This window comes from Ascaphus truei, unplaced genomic scaffold (assembly GCF_040206685.1).
Source record: "Ascaphus truei isolate aAscTru1 unplaced genomic scaffold, aAscTru1.hap1 HAP1_SCAFFOLD_451, whole genome shotgun sequence".
NCBI lineage: Eukaryota > Metazoa > Chordata > Amphibia > Anura > Ascaphidae > Ascaphus > Ascaphus truei.
In genome coordinates this window covers 8,775-27,276 of record NW_027456782.1, presented here as the reverse complement: position 1 = coordinate 27,276, position 18,502 = coordinate 8,775, and the positions used below count along the sequence as shown (strand labels likewise).

The window sequence follows — 18,502 nt, the reverse complement described above, 5'->3', positions numbered from 1 at the left end:
AGGTACTGAGTATATAACGCCCTGCGCGTGTCTGTATACAGGTACTGAGTATATACACCCTGCGCGTGTCTGTATACAGGTACTGAGTATATACACCCTGCGCGTGTCTGTATACAGGTACTGAGTATATACACCCTGCGCGTGTCTGTATACATGTACTGAGTATATACACCCTGCGCGTGTCTGTATACAGGTACTGAGTATATACACCCTGCGCTTGTCTGTATACATGTACTGAGTATATACACCCTGCGCGTGTCTGTATACAGGTACTGAGTATATACGCCCTGCGCGTGTCTGTATACGGTACTGAGTATATACACCCTGCGCTTGTCTGTATACAGGTACTGAGTATATACGCCCTGCGCGTGTCTGTATACAGGTACTGAGTATATACGCCCTGCGCGTGTCTGTATACAGGTACTGAGTATATACGCCCTGCGCGTGTCTGTATACAGGTACTGAGTATATACACCCTGCGCGTGTCTATATACAGGTACTGAGTATATACGCCCTGCGCGTGTCTGTATACAGGTACTGAGTATATACGCCCTGCGCGTGTCTGTATACAGGTACTGAGTATATACGCCCTGCGCGTGTCTGTATACAGGTACTGAGTATATACACATTCTTTTCTAGGTTGTACCCTCCTCTCGCTACCCCTCCAAACCCGACCACAGCGCCCTCATTTTGTCCCCAGTAGAAGGCTTGCCTCCCGGCTCTCTCCTTGGCTCTGTGGCCCTTACAGGCCCCCGGGGCCCGACACTGTACACCCTGCTGCGTGAGGATGACCCTCAGGACACATTTATGGTGGACGGACGGACAGGTGACATCTTCCTGATGCGGGAGCTGGATTTTGAGACGCGGGCGCGGTACAGCTTGCGCGTAAACGTGGAAGAAGCGGGGGAGGTGTCTGGTGGGTACCTCTCCCCTCGTGTGGTCATGGTGGAGGTGGAGGTCCAGGACCAGAACGACCACTCGCCCACGTTCCCGGAGGACCCGGTGACAGTGGTGGTGCCTGAAGATGCCCAGATTGGCTCCTCTGTCTTCACATTCCAGGCTCCTGACCGTGACGGGCCGGGACCCAACAGCCAAGTACACTACTTCCTGCTGCACCAGGAGCCGGGGGCCCCTGACAGCACCTTCCGGCTGGACCCGGAGACAGGAGTCCTGAGCGTGGCACGACCGCTGGACCGTGAGGAAGTCCAATCTTACCTGCTGGTTGTGGAGGCGTCAGACCGTGCCCTGAACACTAGCCAGCGCCGCTCCTCCTCCGTCACTGCCCGAGTCTTCCTCAGCGACCGCAATGACCACGTCCCGCTCTTCATCTCTCCACCTGCGGCATGGCTGCCAGAAGACATGCCAGTGGGATCCACTGCGTTCCACGTGGTGGTGCAGGACCTGGATCTTGGAGAGAATGGCAGGGTTGGGTTTCAGCTGCTGGCAGGCAATGAGGAGGGCAGGTTCCAGCTGCACCCTGGCACAGGTAGGGTACCGAGTGAGTCAGGAAGGAGTCACTGCCTGGGACAGTCATGTGGGGTGATAATGATGGTCACGCTAAGGTCATGGTGAAGTTACTGCCTGGTCATGTCAGGTTATTGTGGGGTCATGGAGAGGTAATTTGTGAGGTCATGACGAGGTCAGTGTAATGTTAATCTCATGATGAGGTCATTGTGAGGTCATGACGAGATCAGTGTAATGTTAATGTGATGGTGAGGTCAGTGTGAGGTCAGTATAATGTTAATGTGATGGTGAGGTCAGTGTAATTTCATGGTGAGGTCATTGTGGGGTCATGGCGCGGTCAGTGTAATGTTAATGTCGTGGTGAGGTCATTATGAGGTCAGTGTAATGTTAAAGTGATGGTGAGGTCAGTATAATGTTAATGTGATGGTGAGGTCAGTGTGAGGTCATTGTGAGGTCAGTGTAATGTTAATGTGACGGTGAGGTTATTATGAGGTCAGTGTAATTTAAATATCCTGGTGAGGTCATTGTAATATTATTGTCATGGTGAGGTTATTGTGAGGTCATGACGAGGTCATTGTAATGTGATTGCCAGGGTGAGGTCATTGCGAGGTCAGTGTAATGTTAATGTGATGGAGAGGTTATTGTGAGGTCATGGGGAGGTCAGTGTAATGGTAATATCATGGTGAGTCATTGTGAGGTCACGGCGAGGTCAGTGTAATTTTAATGTGATGGTGAGGTCATTGTGAGGTCATGGAGAGGTCAGTGTAAAGTTAATATCATGGTTAGGTCATGGCAAGGTCAGTGTAATGTTAATGTGATGGAGAGGTTATTGTGAGGTCACGGTGAGGTCAGTGTAATGTTATGTCATGGTGAGGTCATTGTGAGGTCACGGCGAGGTCACTGTAATGTTAATATCATGTTGAGGTCATGGTGAGGTCAGTATAATGTTAATGTGAAGGTGAGGTCATTGTGAGGTCATGGCGCAGTCAGTGTAATGTCAATGTTATTGTGAGGTCATGGCGAGGCCAGTGAAATTTGAATATCATGGTAAGGTCATGGTGAGGTCATTGTGAGGTCAGTGTAATGTTATATCATGGTGAGGTCATTGTGAGGTCATTATGAGGTCAGTGTAATGTTAATATCATGGTGAGGTCATTGTGAGGTCACGGCGAGGTCAGTGTGAGGTCATTATAATGTTAATGTGGAGGTGAGGTTATTGTGAAGTCAGTGTAATGTTACTGTCATGGTGAGGACATGACGATGTCAGAGTAATGTTAATATCATTGTGAGGTCATTGTGAGGTCATTGTGAGGTCAGTGTAATGTTAATGTCATGGTGAGGTCATTGTGAGGTCATGGCGCGGTCAGTGTAATGTCAATGTTATTGTGAGGTCATGGCGAGGTCAGTATAATTTGAATATCATGGTGAGGTCATTGTAATATTGTCATCGTGAGGTTATTGTGAGGTCATGACGAGGTCAGTATAATGTTAATGTGATGGAGAGGTTATTGTGAGGTCATGGCGAGGTCAGTGTAATGTTAATGTCATGGTGAGGTCAATGTAATGTTAATATCACGATGAGGTCATTGTGAGGTCATAATAAGGTCAGTGTAATGTTAATATCATGGTGAGGTCATTGTGAGGTCAGTGTAATGTTACTGTCGGGGTGAGGTCATTGTGAGGTCATGGAGAGGTCAGTGTAATGTTAATATCACGATGAGGTCATTGTGAGATCATAATGAGGTCAGTGTAATGTTACTGTCATGGTGAGGTCATGGTGAGGTCATTGTGAGGTCATGGAGAGGCCAGTGTAATGTTAATATCATGGTGAGGTCAATGTAATTTTAATGTGATTGTGAGGTCATGGCTCTGTCCTGGGACCTCTTCTCTTTTCTCTCTACACACTCTCTCTAGGTGACCTAATCACATCTTTTGGGTTTAATTATCACCTCTATGCTGACGACACACAAATATACTTTTCAACACCCGACCTTACACCTGCTGTACAAACCAAAGTTTCTGAATGTCTCTTTGCTATATCATCCTGGATGGCCCTCCGCCGCCTTAAACTCAACATGGCTAAAACAGAGCTCCTCATACTTCCTCCCAAACCTGGCCCTACTACCTCCTTCCACATTACTGTTGGAAATACGATCATTCACCCAGTAGCCCAAGCACGCTGCCTAGGGGTCACACTCGACTCCTCTCTCACATTTGCCCCTCACATTCAAAACATTTCTAAAACCTGTCGCTTTTTCCTCCGCAATATAACAAAGATACGCCCTTTCCTCTGTGTCTCGACTGCTAAAACTCTGACTCAGGCCCTCATTCTCTCCCGTCTTGATTACTGTAACCTCCTGCTGTCCGGCCTTCCTGCCTCTCACCTGTCTCCCCTACAATCTATCCTAAACGCTGCTGCCAGAATCACTCTACTCTTTCCTAGATCTGTATCAGCATCTCCCCTCCTGAAATCCCTCTCCTGGCTTCCGATCAAATCAAATCAATCCGATCAAATTATTTATTTGATTACCACGTGTATTACTATTGTGAAGCGCTATGTACATTAATGGCGCTATATAAATAAAGACATACAATACAATGGCGAGGTCAGTGTAATGTTAATGTCATGGTGAGGACATTGTGAGGTCAGTGTAATGTTAATGTCATGGTGAGGACATTGTGAGGTCAGTGTAATGTTAATGTCATGGTGAGGACATTGTGAGGTCAGTGTAATGTTAATGTGATGGAGAGGTTATTGTGAGGTCATGGCGAGGTCAGTGTAATGTGAAACCCAGTGACTTGGAAAGGCGCTTAACAGCTATAAATGTGATAAAACAATAAAAGTTGGTGAAAATGAAAAAAAAAAAGGTTGGTGAAACTGAAAAATTCTCTCAACCTTCCAGGGAATATGCACTGATTCCCTTACAACAGTTTAGGATCCAGGGCAGAAAGGGAGCGATATCGTCAGGAACACCCAGAAAAAAATACAAAAATAATCATGGTGCAGTATTCTAATAAATGTGGGTCAAACTGTGAAACTTGGCTCTTGTAGATAACCTACTTACAAAATGTAATGCATGTATGCTGCGGTCCCAAGCTGAGGTGCCCAAAGACCCATCTTTAAAAACAAACCTGCTATTTTGAATCTTACATTTTGTAAGTAGGTTATCTACAAGAGCCAAGTTTCACAGTTTGACCCACATTTATTAGAATACTGCACCATGATTATTTTTGTATTTTTTTCTGGGTGTTCCAGAGGTCAGTGTAATGTTAATGTGATGGAGAGGTTATTGTGAGGTCATGGTGAGGTCATTGTGAGGTCACGGCAAGGTCAGTGTAATTTTAATGCGATGGTGAGGTCATTGTGAGGTCAGGTAATGCTAATGTCATGGTTAGGTCATTGTGAGGTCATGGTGAGGTCAGTGTAATGTTAATGTCATGGTGAGGTCATGGCGTTATTATGAGGTGAATGCCAGGTCACACGGTGAGTGCCAGGTCACACGGTGAGTCCACGGTCGTATGGTGAGTGCTAAGTCACATGGTGAGTGCACGGTCCCTCCCTTTATCATGCTGTCCCTGTCCCTCCCTTTATCATGCTGTCTCTCTCCCTGTCCCTCCCTTTATCATGCTGTCTCTCTCCCTGTCCCTCCCTTTATCATGCTGTCCCTCTCCCTGTCCCTCCCTTTATCATGCAGTATTGTATTGTATGTCTTTATTTATATAGCTCCATTAGTGTACATAGTGCTTCACAGTAGTAATACATGTGGTAATCAAATAAATAACAGATAATATAAATAACAGATCATGGGAATAAGTGCTTCAGACATAAAAGTAAAATTTCGGAAGAGGAGTCCCTGCTCCGAGGAGCGTACAGTCTAATTGGTAGGTAGGGAGAACGTACAGAGACAGTAGGAGGGAGTTCTGGTAAGTGCATCTGCAGGGGGCCAAGCATTATGTATCATGTGTTTAGAATATCCACAGTGCTATTCATATGCTTCTTTAAGCAAGTGTGTCTTAAGGTGGGTCTTAAAGGTGGATAGAGAGGGTGCTAGTCGGGTACTGAGGGGAAGGGCATTCCAGAGGTGCGGGGCAGAAAGTGAGAAAGGTTTAAGGCGGGAGAGGGCTTTAGATACAAAGGGGGTAGAAAGAAGACATCCTTGAGAAGAACGCAAGAGTCGGGATGGTGCATAACGAGAAATTAGGGCTGAGATGTAAGGAGGGGCAGAAGAGTGTAAAGCTTTAAAAGTGAGGAGGAGAACGGAGTGTGAGATGCGGGATTTGATCGGAAGCCAGGAGAGGGATTTCAGGAAGGGAGATGCTGAGACAGATCTAGGAAAGAGTAGAGTGATTCTGGCAGCAGCATTTAGGATAGATTGTAGGGGAGACAGGTGAGAGGCAGGAAGGCCGGACATCAGGAGGTTACAGTAATCAAGACGGGAGAGAATGAGGGCCTGAGTCAGAGTTTTAGCAGTCGAGTAACAGAGGAAAGGGCGTATCTTTGTGATATTGCGGAGGAAAAGGCGACAGGTTTTAGAAACGTTTTGAATATGAGAGGAGAATGTGAGAGAGGAGTCGAGTGTGACCCCTAAGCAGCGTGCTTGGGCTACTGGGTGAATGATCGTACTTCCAACAGTAATGTGGAAGGGGGTAGTAGGGCCAGGTTTGGGAGGAAGTATGAGGAGCTGTTTTTGCCATGTTGAGTTTAAGTCGGCGGAGGGCCATCCAGGATGATATCGCATAGAGACATTCAGAAACTTTGGTTTGTACAGCAGGTGTAAGGTCGGGGGTTGAAAGTAAATGTGGGTGTCGTTAGCAAAGAGGTGATATTTAAACCCAAGAGATGTTATTAGGTCACCTAGAGAGAGTGTGGACAGAGAAAAGAGAAGAGGTCCCAGGACAGAGCCCTGGGGTACCCCCACAGAGAGATCGCTAGAGGAGAAGTTGGTGTTAGCAGAAGAGAACTTAAAGTACGGGAGAGGTAAGAGGAGATCCAGGATAGAGCTTTGTTCCGAATACCAAGTGTATGGAGAATGTGAAGGAGAAGAGGGTGGTCCACGGTGTCGAATGCTGCAGAGAGGTCGAGTAATATGAGCAGAGTGTAATGACCTCTGTCTTTGGCAGCATGGAGGTCATTAGTTATTTTAGTGAGGGCTGTTTCAGTGGAGTGAGCCGTGCGGAAGCCAGATTGTTGAGGGTCTAGGAGAGAATAGGTGTTGAGAAAATGGAGCAAGCGAGAGAATACAAGACGTTCAAGGAGTTTAGAGGCAAAAGGCAGGAGAGAGACAGGTCGATAGAAAGACAGGTAGGGTCAAGCTTGCTGTTTTTCAGTAATGGTATAACTGTTGCATGCTTGAATGAGGATGGAAAGGTACCAGAGTAGAGGGAGGAGTTAAAAATGTGTGTGAGAGTAGGGATTATTGTAGGAGAAAGAGGTTTTAGGAGATGGGAGAGAATGGGTCAAGAGGGCAAGTGGTAGAGGGAGAAGAGGAGATAAACAGTGACACATCCTCCTCTGAGACAGTGGAAAAAGAGTCAACGAAGGCAGGAGGAGAGTTAGGAAGCAGTGTAGGATGGGAGGAGGAAACACAGGGGATGTTCTGACGTATGGATTCCCCCTTTTCCTTAAAATAGACAGCAAAGTCCTGAGGTGAGATGGAGGAAGAAGAGGCAGCTAAGGGTGGTTTGAGTGGAGAGTCAAAGACAGAGAAGAGTCAGCGTGGGTAAGACTTGTGCATGTTGATTAGTGAAGAAAAGTAGGTTTGTTTAGCTTGAGAGAGGGCAGAGTTGAAACAGGATAGCATAAATTTGTTGTGAAGGAAGTCTGCGAGATTGTGATAATTCCTCCAGAGGCGTTCAGAGGAACGAGTGGAGGAACGCAGCATGCGCGTGTGGGAATTTAGCCAGGGTCTGGGATTAGAAGATAGCAGAACTGCGAGAGGAGAGGCAGGAGCATAAAGTGGACTCAAAGGCGGGTAGGTTAATAGAGCGCAGGTTTCTGCAGAACCGAGGGGTAGATGGAGGTGGAGATGGGGAGAAGTGAGATTAAGAGAATGAGATGAGGTGATGGTCAGAGAGAGAAAAAGAGGAAATGGAGAAATCAGAGAGAGAAAAGTATTTAGTGAAAACCAGGTCTAGGTAGTGGCCATCCTTGTGGGTGCTGGCTGCAGTCCACTGTTGAAGGCCAAAAGAAGAGGTTAGAGAGAGAAAGCGGGAGGCCCAACGGAGAGAGGGGTCATCAATGTGGCAATTGAAGTCCCCAAGGAGAAGAACAGGGGAGTCTGAGGAGAGAAAGAAAGAGAGCCAGGATTCAAAGTGAGAGAGAAAGGCAGAAGGGGGATGAGTAGAGGTAGGCGGGCGATAGATGACCACCACATGGACAGGGAGAGGAGAGAAGATCTGGACAGTGTGAGCCACAAGGGAGGGAAAAGCAAGAGAGGGAGGAATAGGAAGGGTTTGGTAACAGCAGAGAGAGGAGAGCAGGAGCCCCACACCTCCACTCCTGCCATCAGTGCGCGTAGTGTGGGAGAAGGAAAGGCCACCATAAGAGAGGGCAGCTTCCAGAGCAGAGTCAGACTGAGTGAGCCAGGTCTCAGTTATAGCAAAGAGAAGCAGGGAGTGAGAGAGAAAGAAGTCATGCACAGAGAGGAACTTGTTAGAGAGGGAGCGAGCATTCCAAAGGGCACAGGAGAAAGGGAGAGAGGAGGGAGGGTGGCAGGGGATGGGGAGAGAGGAGGGAGGGTGGCAGGGGATGGGAGAGAGGAGGGAGGGTGGCAGGGGATGGGTATGAGGTTGGAGGGGTTAACACCAGAAGGAGTAGAGATTGCAGTTGGCAGGCGAGGACGAGCGCAAGTAGGAATAAGGCAGGGACCAGGATTGGGAGAGATATCCCCAGAAGCGAGGAGGAGAAGCATGGATAGAAAGAGGATGTGTGAGGATGATTTGTAGGGGTGTGTTTTAGTGCAGGGGATATAACTGTGTGGTGTCAGAGGGCGCAGGTAAGAAAGGAGTTCATGTGAACTGAGAAGTGGGGAAGGAAGGAGAGATGGAGATATATGAATAGAGTTAGAGACATACTGAGGCTGGTGGAAGGAAGTGCATAATTTGAGAAGTGAGGTCACAGCAAATATAAATAGCAGCGGCGGCATCACAGCGATAGTAACGCGCTGAGAGGTGCAGTCTGGGATAGATAACGTCCTCCTTTCCAGCGTAGATCAGATGCAGGAATCTGGGCCAGGAGGTGTTGTTCACTCCTTTTAAACTTCAGTTTTCTGCTACTTACAATGTGCTACTTGGAGATGGGCTGCAGGCAGCTTAAGGCTGTTCTGCCTGGGTTTATATGGGCCTAACAACTCACCTGGCAGTTTGGTTCTGCCTGCTTAATGTGCACACCCGAGGCACAGTCAGACAGATGGTTTCTATCACAGGGCGTTCCCTGCCTAGGTGTGAACGCTTCATTTAATTAAGGGTTGAATGAGACAGGATTCAAATATGGGATTTAGAATGTGCTACTTGGAGATGTGTCTCTCCCTGTCCCTTCCTTTATCATGCTGTCTCTCCCTGTCCCTCCCTTTATCATGCTGTCTCTCCCTGTCCCTCCCTTTATCATACTGTCTCTCCCCTGCAGGCGCTCTCTCTGTGGTGAGAGCGTTAGACCGAGAGGAGACATCGGGGTATAATCTGACAGTTCTGGCGTTGGATCATGGCTCCCCGCGTCTCTCCGCCACCCAGACACTCTCCGTCTCTCTCCTTGATGTGAATGATGAGACGCCCGCCTTCGAAAAGACACAATATGAAACGAGAGTGCAGGAAAACCAGCCGGCTGGCGTGACGGTGCTGAGACTGCAAGCCCAGGACAGAGACCTGGGTGAGACTCGCGGGTGGGCTGTCTCTTTCTGTCGGCTCGCTGGGGAATCGCTCTCTTGCAATGAGGAAGAGAGCGTCTTGCAAGTGACCGCGACAGAAGCCAGAGGCCAACTTCTCAGAATAATAATAACGGTCTCATTTTCAGTGTTTCCAAATGTATTACTGGCCATGCACTCTGTCACCCTCACTCTCTCTCTCACTCTGGGTGCGCTCTCTCACTCTCTCTCTTTCTCTCTCACTCTCTCTCAGATGTTACTCTCCCCTCTTTCCTCTCTCTGACCCTCTCACTCTCAGATCTTACTCTCTCCTCCTTCCTCTCTCTGACTCTCTCTCTCAGATCTTACTCTCTCCTCCTTCCTCTCTCTGACCCTCTCTCTCTCCTCCTTCCTCTCTCTGACCATCTCTCTCTCCTCCTTCCTCTCTCTGACCCTCTCTCTCCTCCTCCCTCTCTCTGACCCTCTCTCTGACCCTCTCTCTCCTCCTTCCTCTCTCTGACCCTCTCTCTCTCCTCCTTCCTCTCTCTCTGACCCTCTCTCTGACCCTCTCTCTGACCCTCTCTCTCTCTCCTCCTTCCTCTCTCTGACCCTCTCTCTCTCTGACCCTCTCTCTGACCCTCTCTCTCCTCCTCCCTCTCTCTGACCCTCTCTCTGACCCTCTCTCTCTCTCCTCCTTCCTCTCTCTGACCCTCTCTCTCTCTGACCCTCTCTCTGACCCTCTCTCTCCTCCTCCCTCTCTCTGACCCTCTCTCTGACCCTCTCTCTCTCTCTCCTCCTTCCTCTCTCTCTCTCTCTCTCCCTCTCTCTCTCTCCTCCTTCCTCTCTCTGACCCTCTCTCTCTCCTCGTTTCTCTCTCTGACCCTCTCTCTCTCTCTCTCCTCCTTCCTCTCTCTGACCCTCTCTCTCTCTCTCCTCCTTCCTCTCTCTGACCTCTTTCTCCTCCTTCCTCTCTCTCTCTCCTCCTTCCTCTCTCTGACCCTCTCTCTCCTCCTCCCTCTCTCTGACCTCTCTCTCCTCCTTCCTCTTTCTCTCCTCCTTCCTCTCTCTCTCTCTCTCTCTCTCCTCCTTCCTCTCTCTGACCCTCTCTCTCCTCCTCCCTCTCTCTGACCTCTCTCTCCTCCTTCCTCTCTCTCTCCTCCTTCCTCTCTCTCTCTCCTCCTTCCTCTCTCTGACCCTCTCTCTCCTCTTCCCTCTCTCTGACCTCTCTCTCCTCCTTCCTCTTTCTCTCCTCCTTCCTCTCTCTCTCTCTCCTCCTTCCTCTCTCTGACCCTCTCTCTACTCCTCCCTCTATCTGACCTCTCTCTCCTCCTTCCTCTCTCTCTCCTCCTTCCTCTCTCTCTCCTCCTTCCTCTCTCTCTCCTCCTTCCTCTCTCTGACCCTCTCTCTCTCTCCTCCTTCCTCTCTGACCCTCTCTCTCTCCTCCTTCCTCTCTCTGACCCTCTCTCTCTCCTCCTTCCTCTCTCTGACCCTCTCTCTCTCCTCCTTCCTCTCTCTGACCCTCTCTCTCTCTCCTCCTTCCTCTCCCTGACCCTCTCTCTCTCTCTCCTCCTTCCTCTCTCTGACCCTCTCTCTCTCCTCCTTCCTCTCTCTCTCTCCTCCTCCCTCTCTCTGACCTCTCTCTCCTCCTTCCTCTCTCTCTCCTCCTTCCTCTCTCTCTCTCCTCCTTCCTCTCTCTCTCTCCTCCTTCCTCTCTCTGACCCTCTCTCTCTCCTCCTTCCTCTCTCTGACCCTCTCTCTCTCCTCCTTCCTCTCTCTGACTCTCTCTCTCTCTCTCTCTCTCTCTCTCTCTCTCTCTCTCTCTCTCCTCCTTCCTCTCTCTGACCCTCTCTCTCTCCTCCTTCCTCTCTCTGACCCTCTCTCTCTCTCTCTCTCTCTCTCTCCTCCTTCCTCTCTCTCTCTCCTCCTCCCTCTCTCTGACCTCTCTCTCCTCCTTCCTCTCTCTCTCCTCCTTCCTCTCTCTGACCCTCTCTCTGACCCTCTCTCCTCCTTCCCCTCTCTGACCCTCTCTCTCTCCTCCTTCCTCTCTCTGACCCCCTCTCTCTCCTCCTTCCTCTCTCTGACCCTCTCTCTCTCTGACCCTCTCTCTCTCTCCTCCTTCCTCTCTCTGACCCTCTCTCTCCTCCTTCCTCTCTCTGACCCTCTCTCTCTCCTCCTTCCTCTCTCTGACCCTCTCTCTCTGACCCTCTCTCTGACCGACTCTCTCTGAACCTCTCTCTCTCTCTCTCTCCTCCTTCCTCTCTCTGACCCTCTCTCTCCTCCTCCCTCTCTCTGACCTCTCTCTCTCCTCCTTCCTCTCTCTCTCCTCCTTCCTCTCTCTCTCTCCTCCTTCCTCTCTCTCTGACCCCTCTCTCTCTCCTCCTTCCCCTCTCTGACCCTCTCTCTCTCCTCCTTCCTCTCTCTGACCCTCTCTCTCTCCTCCTTCCTCTCTCTGACCCTCTCTCTCCTCCTTCCTCTCTCTGACCCTCTCTCTCTCCTCCTTCCTCTCTCTGACCCTCTCTCTCTCCTCCTTCCTCTCTCTGACCCTCTCTCTCTCCTCCTTCCTCTCTCTGACCCTCTCTCTCTGACCCTCTCTCTGACCCACTCTCTCTGACCCTCTCTCTGACCCTCTCTCTCCTCCTTCCTCTCTCTCTCTCTGACCCTCTCTCTCTCCTCCTTCCTCTCTCTGACCCTCTCTCTCTCCTCCTTCCTCTCTCTGACCCCCTCTCTCTCCTCCTTCCTCTCTCTCCTTCCTCTCTCTCTCCTCCTTCCTCTCTCTGACCCTCTCTCTCTCCTCCTTCCTCTCTTTGACCCTCTCTCTCTCCTCCTTCCTCTCTCTGACCCTCTCTCTCTCCTCCTTCCTCTCTCTGACCCTCTCTCTCTCCTCCTTCCTCTCTCTGACCCTCACTCTCTGACTCTCTCTCTTTGACCCTCTCTCTCTCTCCTCCTTCCTCTCTCTGACCCTCTCTCTCTCCTCGTTTCTCTCTCTGACCCTCTCTCTGACCTTCTCTCTGACCCTCTCTCTGACCCTCCCTCCCAGGCCCATGATTAATACAGTGAGAATCTGGTGCACGGTTAATGGTGCATCAGTGTTTGGTCAGAAAGGGTGAATGGAAGTTGACGCTTTGTTACCTGTGTATTACCCTCTTGTCCCCATATTAAACAGGGGTGATTGCCTGTATGTATATGTGCTCATGTCTTATCTCTTACCGCTCCCCTCTTATTTCTCTCCTTCTCCCTGTCTTCTCCTCACTGTCTCTTCTCCTCACTGTCTCTTCTCCTCACTGTCTCTTCTCCTCACTGTCTCTTCTCCTCACTGTCTCTTCTCCTCACTGTCTCTTCTCAGGCCCGGGTGGGCATGTCACTTACGGGGGAGTCACGGGGGATGTATTTTCCCTCGATCCGGAAACTGGGATCCTGACCACAAAGATACCACTGGACCGGGAGACAAAGGATCTCTACAGCCTGACGGGTAATCCATGTTACACCGTGACTACACCGATACTACACCAACATAACACTGTGACAACACCGATACTACACCAACATAACACTGTGACTACACCGATACTACACCAACATAACACTGTGACTACACCGATACTACACCAACATAACACTGTGACTACACCGATACTACACCAACATAACACTGTGACTACACCGATAATACACCAACATAACACTGTGACTACACCGATAATACACCAACATAACACCATGACTACACCGATAATACACCAACATAACACCATGACTACACCAATATTACACCAACATAAAACTGTGACTACACCGATAATACACCAACATAACACTGTGACTACACCGATAATACACCAACATAACACTGTGACTACACTGATAATACACCAACATAACACTGTGATTACACCGATACTACACCAACATAACACTGTGATTACACTGATAATAAACCAACATAACACTGTGACTACACCGATACTACACCAACATAACACTGTGACTACACCGATACTACACCAACATAACACTGTGACTACACCGATACTACACCAACATAACACTGTGATTACACTGATAATACACCAACATAACACTGTGACTACATGATACTACACCAACATAACACTATGATTACACCGATAATACACCAACATAACACCGTGACTACACCGATACTACACCAACATAACACCATGACTACACCGATATTACACCAACATAGCACCGTGATTACACCGATACTACACCAACATAACACCGTGATTACACCGATACTACACCAACATAACACTGTGATTAACTGATACTACACCAACATAACACCATGACTACACCGATAATACACCAACATAACACTGTGACTACACCGATACTACACCAACATAACACTGTGACTACACCGATAATACACCAACATAACACTGTGACTACACCGATACTACACCAACATAACACTGTGACTACACCGATACTACACCAACATAACACCGTGATTACACCGATACTACACCAACATAACACTGTGATTACACTGATAATACACCAACATAACACTGTGACTAGACTGATACTACACCAACATAACACCGTGATTACACCGATACTACACCAACATAACACTGTGATTACACCTATACTACACCAACATAACACTGTGATTACACCGATAATACCCCAACATAACACTGTGATTACACCGATACTACACCAACATAACACTGTGATTACACCGATACTACCCCAACATAACACTGTGACTACACCGATACTACACCAATCTAACAGTGTGACTACACCGATAATACACCAACATAACACTGTGACTACACTGATAATACACCAACATAACACTGTGATTACACCGATACTACCCCAACATAACACTGTGACTACACCGATACTACCCCAACATAACACCGTGACTACACCGATAATACACAAACATAACACCATGACTACACCGATAATACACCAACATAACACTGTGACTACACCGATAATACACCAACATAACACTGTGACTACACCGATAATACCCCAACATAACACTGTGACTACACCGATAATAGACCAACATAACACTGTGACTAAACCGATAATACACCAACATAACACCGTGATTACACCGATACTACACCAACATAACACCATGACTAGTAGCCCGCCTCAAACGCCGGTTCCCCAGAGAAACTCACTCCGGCGTGCCGAAGGGTCTCTGGTTGTTGATGGGACAGCTGGGGGTAGGTACACCAGTGGGCTTACTTCTAGCTGCACCGTAGGGCTTTCGCAACGCGTTTCACACGCGTTTCTTTGCCTGATGAAGCACAACACTGTGTGAAACGCGTTGCGAAAGCCCTACGGTGCAGCTAGAAGTCAGCCCACTGGTGTACCTACCCCCAGCTGTCCCATCAACAACCAGAGACCCTTCGGCACGCCGTAGTGAGTTTCTCTGGGGAACCGGCGTTTGAGGCGGGCTACTATTCACGGGTCCTGCGAGAAGCCGCAACCCGGAAGTAAGAACAACGTGGTGCTGAGCCAGGCAGCCCCAGCGCGCTGGTCTACCTTGTAAGCCTCTGCACCATCTCTTTATGCCCAGGACACCACCAGGACTGTTTCCTCTGCACCTTAATACTGGATGTACTTAACCTCATATGTAAGTTTTTATTGTTACTACTACTAACATGTTTTAATTAAATCTTGACCCTCGGTGCGCTTTTGTGTTTCATTCCCTACACCAATACTACACCAATCTAACAGTGTGATTACACCGATACTACACCAACATAACACTGTGATTACACCAATACTACACCAATCTAACAGTGTGATTACACCGATACTACACCAACATAACACTGTGATTACACCAATACTACACCAATCTAACAGTGTGATTAAACCGATACTACACCAACATAACACTGTGATTACACCGATACTACACCAATCTAACAGTGTGATTACACCGATACTACACCAACATAACACTGTGATTACAACAATACTACACCAATCTAACAGTGTGATTAAACCGATACTACACCAACATAACACTGTGATTACACCGATACTACACCAATCTAACAGTGTGATTACACCGATACTACACCAACATAACACTGTGATTACACCAATACTACACCAACATAACACTGTGATTACACCGATACTACACCAACATATCACCGTGATTACACCGATACTACACCAACATAACACTGTGATTACACCGATACTACACCAACATAACACTGTGATTACACCGATACTACACCAACATAACACCGTGATTACACCAATACTACACCAACATAACACCGTGATTACACCGATACTACACCAATGTAACACTGTGATTACACCAATACTACACCAACATAACACTGTGATTACACTGATAATACACCAACAAAACACTACGATTACACCGATACTACACCAACATAACACCATGTTTACACCGATACTACACCAACATAACACTGTGATTAAACCGATAATACACCAACATAACACTGTGATTACACCGATACTACACCAATGTAACACTGTGATTACACCAATACTACACCAACATAACACTGTGATTACACCAATATTACACCAACATAACACTGTGATTACACCAATACTACACCAACGTAACACTGTGATTACACCGATACTACACCAATGTAACACTGTGATTACACCGATACTACACCAATGTAACACTATGATTACACCAATACTACACCAACATAACACTGTGATTACACCAATACTACACCAACATAACACTGTGATTACACCAATATTACACCAACATAACACTGTGATTACACCAATACTACACCAATGTAACACTGTGATTACACCAATACTACACCAACATAACACTGTGATTACACCAATATTACACCAACATAACACTGTGATTACACCAATACTACACCAATGTAACACTGTGATTACACCAATACTACACCAACATAACACTGTGACTACACCGATACTACCCCAATCTAACAGTGTGATTACACCGATACTACACCAACATAACACTGTGATTACACCGATTCTACACCAACATAACACTGTGATTACACTGATACTACACCAACATAACACTGTGATTACACTGATACTACAGCAACATAACACTGTGATTACACTGATACTAAACCAACTTAACACTGTGATTACACCGATACTACACCAACATAACACCGTGATTACACCGATACTACACCAATGTAACACTGTGATTACACCAATACTACACCAACATAACACTATGATTACACCGACACTACACCAACGTAACACTGTGATTAACTGATACTACACCAACATAACACTGTGATTAAACTGATAATACACCAACATAACACTGTGATTACACCGATACTACACCAATGTAACACTGTGATTACACCGATACTACACCAACATAACACTGTGATTACACCAATACTACACCAACATAACACTGTGATTACACCAATACTACACCAACATAACACTGTGATTACACCAATACTACACCAACATAACACTGTGATTACACCAATACTACACCAACATAACACCATGATTACACCGATACTACACCAACATAACACTGTGACTATACTTTGATTACACTGATACTACACCAACATAACACTTTGACTGTACTTTGATTACACCGATACTACACCAACATAACACTGTGACTGTACTGTGATTACACCGATACTACACCAACATAACACTGTGACTGTACTTTGATTACACCAATACTACACCAACATAACACTGTGATTACACCAATACTACACCAACATAACACTGTGATTAACTGATACTACACCAACATAACACTGTGATTACACTGATACTAAACTAACATAACACTGTGATTAAACTGATAATACACCAACATAACACTGTGATTACACCGATACTACACCAACATAACACTGTGATTACACCAATACTACACCAATCTAACAGTGTGATTACACTGATACTACACCAACATAACACTGTGATTACACCAATACTACACCAATCTAACAGTGTGATTACACCGATACTACACCAATCTAACAGTGTGATTACACCGATACTACACCAACATAACACTGTGATTACAACAATACTACACCAATCTAACAGTGTGATTAAACCGATACTACACCAACATAACACTGTGATTACACCGATACTACACCAATCTAACAGTGTGATTACACCGATACTACACCAATCTAACAGTGTGATTACACCGATACTACACCAACATAACACTGTGACTACACCGATACTACACCAACATAACACTGTGACTACACCGATACTACACCAACATAACACCGTGATTACACCGATACTACACCAACATAACACTGTGATTACACTGATAATACACCAACATAACACTGTGACTAGACTGATACTACACCAACATAACACCGTGATTACACCGATACTACACCAACATAACACTGTGATTACACCGATACTACACCAACATAACACTGTGATTACACCGATAATACCCCAACATAACACTGTGATTACACCGATACTACACCAACATAACACTGTGATTACACCGATACTACCCCAACATAACACTGTGACTACACCGATACTACACCAATCTAACAGTGTGACTACACCGATAATACACCAACATAACACTGTGACTACACTGATAATACACCAACATAACACTGTGATTACACCGATACTACCCCAACATAACACTGTGACTACACCGATACTACCCCAACATAACACCGTGACTACACCGATAATACACCAACATAACACCATGACTACACCGATAATACACCAACATAACACTGTGACTACACCGATAATACACCAACATAACACTGTGACTACACCGATAATACCCCAACATAACACTGTGACTACACCGATAATAGACCAACATAACACTGTGACTAAACCGATAATACACCAACATAACACCGTGATTACACCGATACTACACCAACATAACACCATGACTAGTAGCCCGCCTCAAACGCCGGTTCCCCAGAGAAACTCACTCCGGCGTGCCGAAGGGTCTCTGGTTGTTGATGGGACAGCTGGGGGTAGGTACACCAGTGGGCTTACTTCTAGCTGCACCGTAGGGCTTTCGCAACGCGTTTCACACGCGTTTCTTTGCCTGATGAAGCACAACACTGTGTGAAACGCGTTGCGAAAGCCCTACGGTG

At 47.0% G+C, this 18,502-nt stretch overlaps 1 protein-coding gene across 1 annotated transcript in view; it reads left to right on the top strand.

Moving 5' to 3' along the window:
* The window catches only part of DCHS1 (dachsous cadherin-related 1), a gene marked incomplete at its 3' end in the record, with an annotated part of 108,016 nt that extends 95,162 nt beyond the window's left edge, over positions 1-12,854 (top strand). The window contains exons 10-12 of the mRNA XM_075584112.1: positions 640-1,486; positions 9,089-9,328; positions 12,646-12,854. Coding sequence (XP_075440227.1) covers positions 640-1,486; positions 9,089-9,328; positions 12,646-12,854 — 1,296 coding nt within the window. The remainder of the gene's footprint in view (positions 1-639; positions 1,487-9,088; positions 9,329-12,645) is intronic.
* Positions 12,855-18,502: the final 5,648 nt, after the last annotated feature.